Source organism: Pantherophis guttatus, chromosome 4, assembly GCF_059756535.1.
Source record: "Pantherophis guttatus breed Tessera chromosome 4, ASM5975653v1, whole genome shotgun sequence".
NCBI lineage: Eukaryota > Metazoa > Chordata > Lepidosauria > Squamata > Colubridae > Pantherophis > Pantherophis guttatus.
Genome location: NC_142066.1, coordinates 14,235,342 through 14,238,191, shown reverse-complemented (window position 1 = coordinate 14,238,191; position 2,850 = coordinate 14,235,342). Strand labels below are relative to the sequence as shown.

At 42.8% G+C, this 2,850-nt stretch overlaps 2 protein-coding genes and 1 non-coding gene across 3 annotated transcripts; 1 reads left to right on the top strand and 2 right to left on the bottom strand.

Moving 5' to 3' along the window:
• Positions 1-245: 245 nt before the first annotated feature.
• LOC117656354 (histone H2B 7-like) lies at positions 246-789 on the bottom strand. The gene has a single exon (XM_034404511.2). The coding sequence runs from the start codon at positions 729-731 to the stop codon at positions 351-353; it is 381 nt and encodes a 126-aa protein (XP_034260402.1). The 5' UTR covers positions 732-789; the 3' UTR covers positions 246-350.
• Positions 790-1,308: 519 nt separating this feature from the next.
• Positions 1,309-1,381, top strand: TRNAF-GAA (transfer RNA phenylalanine (anticodon GAA)). The gene has a single exon. It is a non-coding gene; the product is annotated as a tRNA-Phe (tRNA).
• Positions 1,382-2,261: 880 nt separating this feature from the next.
• Positions 2,262-2,850, bottom strand: LOC117656355 (histone H4). The gene has a single exon (XM_034404512.3). It carries the CDS (start codon positions 2,751-2,753, stop codon positions 2,442-2,444), a length of 312 nt encoding a protein of 103 aa, XP_034260403.1. The 5' UTR covers positions 2,754-2,850; the 3' UTR covers positions 2,262-2,441.

Here is a 2,850-nt window from a genome sequence, read left to right as displayed (position 1 = left end):
TAACAATTTTAAATTGGGTTTTAAATTCCTGGGATTTTAAATTGAGCCGAATTCATTTAATAATTTTAAAACTATTTTAACTGATGTTGTCTTGTGTTTTTAATAGGCTGTACACCACCCTGGGAGAAGGGCGGTATAGAAATAAAATTATTCTATTCTATTCTATTTAATAAGATTTCAGTGTTTGCTAGGAATGCTTTGGTTGCTACCTATACAAGCCAGTGGAATCTGAACAATTTTGCAAATTTTTCCAAGTGAAGCAGCTCTTTTTTATTTGATAAAGTGGGTGGCTCTTAAAAGAGCCTTTGGTGCAATATAAAAAGGGAATTTTGGGTGGGTGGGTGGAGAAGCTACTTGGAGCTGGTGTATTTGGTGACGGCTTTGGTACCCTCGGAGACGGCGTGTTTGGCCAGCTCTCCGGGCAGGAGGAGGCGGACAGCCGTCTGGACCTCGCGGGAGGTGATGGTGGAGCGCTTGTTGTAGTGGGCCAAGCGGGAAGCCTCGGCAGCGATGCGCTCAAAGATGTCGTTGACGAAGGAGTTCATGATGCTCATGGCCTTGGAGGAGATGCCGGTGTCTGGGTGGACTTGCTTCAACACCTTGTAGACATAGATGGAGTAGCTCTCCTTGCGGCTCTTCTTGCGCTTCTTGTCCCCTTTCTTCTGGGTCTTGGTGATGGCCTTTTTGGAGCCCTTTTTGGGTACCGGAGCAGATTTAGCCGGTTCAGGCATCCTGGTCAGCGAGCCAGCGAGCGAGCGACCTCCTTGGAAGAGAGATGAAAAAAAAGTGAATGGAAAACCAATACCTTTCCTTTATTTATAGGGCGCGTATGCAAATGAGCGGTTTCAAAATCCTCAGCCGCCATTGGTGGAAAAGCGCCCTCCCTCGACGCTATTGGAAGAGAAGCCACGGAGTTTCAAATTTTTTTTATCGAAGCCGGGCGTTCCCATTGGTGCTTTCCGCTTGAACGTCTGATTGGCTTCAATTTGAGAAATAGCGGCTGCTTATTGGCTAGAAGGGCCAACGAGCCATCTCGTAGTAATAATACCTTTTTACCTGTTTTGTTTAGGATTTTTTTTTTCTTTTCTTTTGCAGAAGGCTGAAGATTTTAAGCGTCCCTCCCCCCCCCACCTTCCCTATTTTCTTTCCTGCGTGCATCCTACACACAGGCACGATCGGTGAAATACAAATTATTTGAAGATAATTTATGCTACAATTAAATGAACTTTAGGAATATTTCTCCGAGGGGGGGGGGGAAAGTTTTTAAGATGTCAAATGACAAGGGAAAAAGAGAATGTTTTCGAACGAGCCGAAATAGCTCAGTTGGGAGAGCGTTAGACTGAAGATCTAAAGGTCCCTGGTTCGATCCCGGGTTTCGGCAGGGATGTTCCCTTTTACTTGAAAGGGTTTTTTTTCAATCTCTGTTCGCCCGAATCGTCTAACACTAACCTAGCCACGTTACACTAAAACTACCTTTGATACCCTTGTTGGTTGTTAGGCAGAAGCCATTCCCCTTGAACGTTGCAGTTTCACTCCGCAAAATAATGCAATGGGGAAGATATTCTTAAAATTGCATTTTCTGGGGTTGTTAAAATTGAGGTTTTGAATTTGGGTTTAAGCCTTGGCCTGTGACTATTGCAGGAACTTATGATTCTAATTTAAATCTTTGTAAAAAAAAAAACCCTTTGATACTATTGTTAAGCAGAAGCCATTCGCTTGAATGTTAGAGTTTCACTCCGCAAAAGAACAGCCAAAAACAGTGTGAAAGCAATCCCTAACTGCCCGATTTACCTATAATTTAACCTCTATAGTTCTTTTTTAAAAAATGTTATCCTAGAAATGTCGGTTTATTCATATAAAATATACTGCTCAAAAAAATAAAGGGAACCCAAGCAGAAGACATCCGAGATCTGAATGAATGAAATAGCCTTATTAAATACTTTGTTCTTTACATACACTGCTCAAACAACTAAAGGGAACCCAAAACTACTCTTTGTAACGAACAAAGTATTTAATAAGGCTATTTCTTTCATTCAGATCTCGGATGTCTCCTGCTTGTGTTCCCTTTATTTTTTTGAGCAGTGTAGTAAAAAAAAAACTCAGAAGATATGCTTTTTCCAGCACGGGCCAATTAAGGGAAACGACGCGAAAAACTCTTTAAATATGTTGAATATGTAAATGTGAATTTACGTATTTATATTTACATATATTTTAGAGTAAAGCACCCATAACGAAGTTAGCGTAGAAATAAAAAGCTGAAAAAGACTTAAGTCTGCCTTTTTATTTTTTATTATTTAGTTTATTCACCCTTCTTAATACCAAAGGTTTCCTTTTGAAATTTAAAGCGTGACCAACAAGCTTCTTTTAAAGAAAATTTGATTGGCCCTTAAAAGGGCCTTTTTTTGTTGTTGGAGTGAAGTTGAAAAAAGTTTTCGAAGTTTTTAACCGCCGAAGCCGTAGAGAGTGCGGCCCTGGCGCTTCAAGGCGTAGACCACGTCCATGGCGGTGACCGTCTTCCTCTTGGCGTGCTCGGTGTAGGTGACAGCATCGCGAATCACGTTTTCCAAGAAAACCTTCAGGACGCCGCGAGTCTCTTCGTAGATCAAGCCCGAAATACGCTTCACGCCTCCGCGACGAGCCAAACGGCGGATCGCCGGCTTGGTGATGCCCTGGATGTTGTCACGAAGGACTTTCCGGTGCCTCTTGGCGCCTCCTTTCCCCAAGCCTTTGCCTCCTTTTCCGCGTCCAGACATCCCGGCGAAATAGAAGAGCAGAGAGAAAAAAACTCGCACAGCTCCACCAGCTTAGAGAGAAAAGTGTTCGGCTGCTGAACGGGCGGCCGGTTTATAT

Excerpts from the sequence above, each read along its gene's own strand:
- LOC117656354 (XM_034404511.2), bottom strand. The coding sequence starts at position 731 with ATGCCTGAACCGGCTAAATCTGCTCCGGTACCCAAAAAGGGCTCCAAA.
- LOC117656355 (XM_034404512.3), bottom strand. The coding sequence starts at position 2,753 with ATGTCTGGACGCGGAAAAGGAGGCAAAGGCTTGGGGAAAGGAGGCGCC.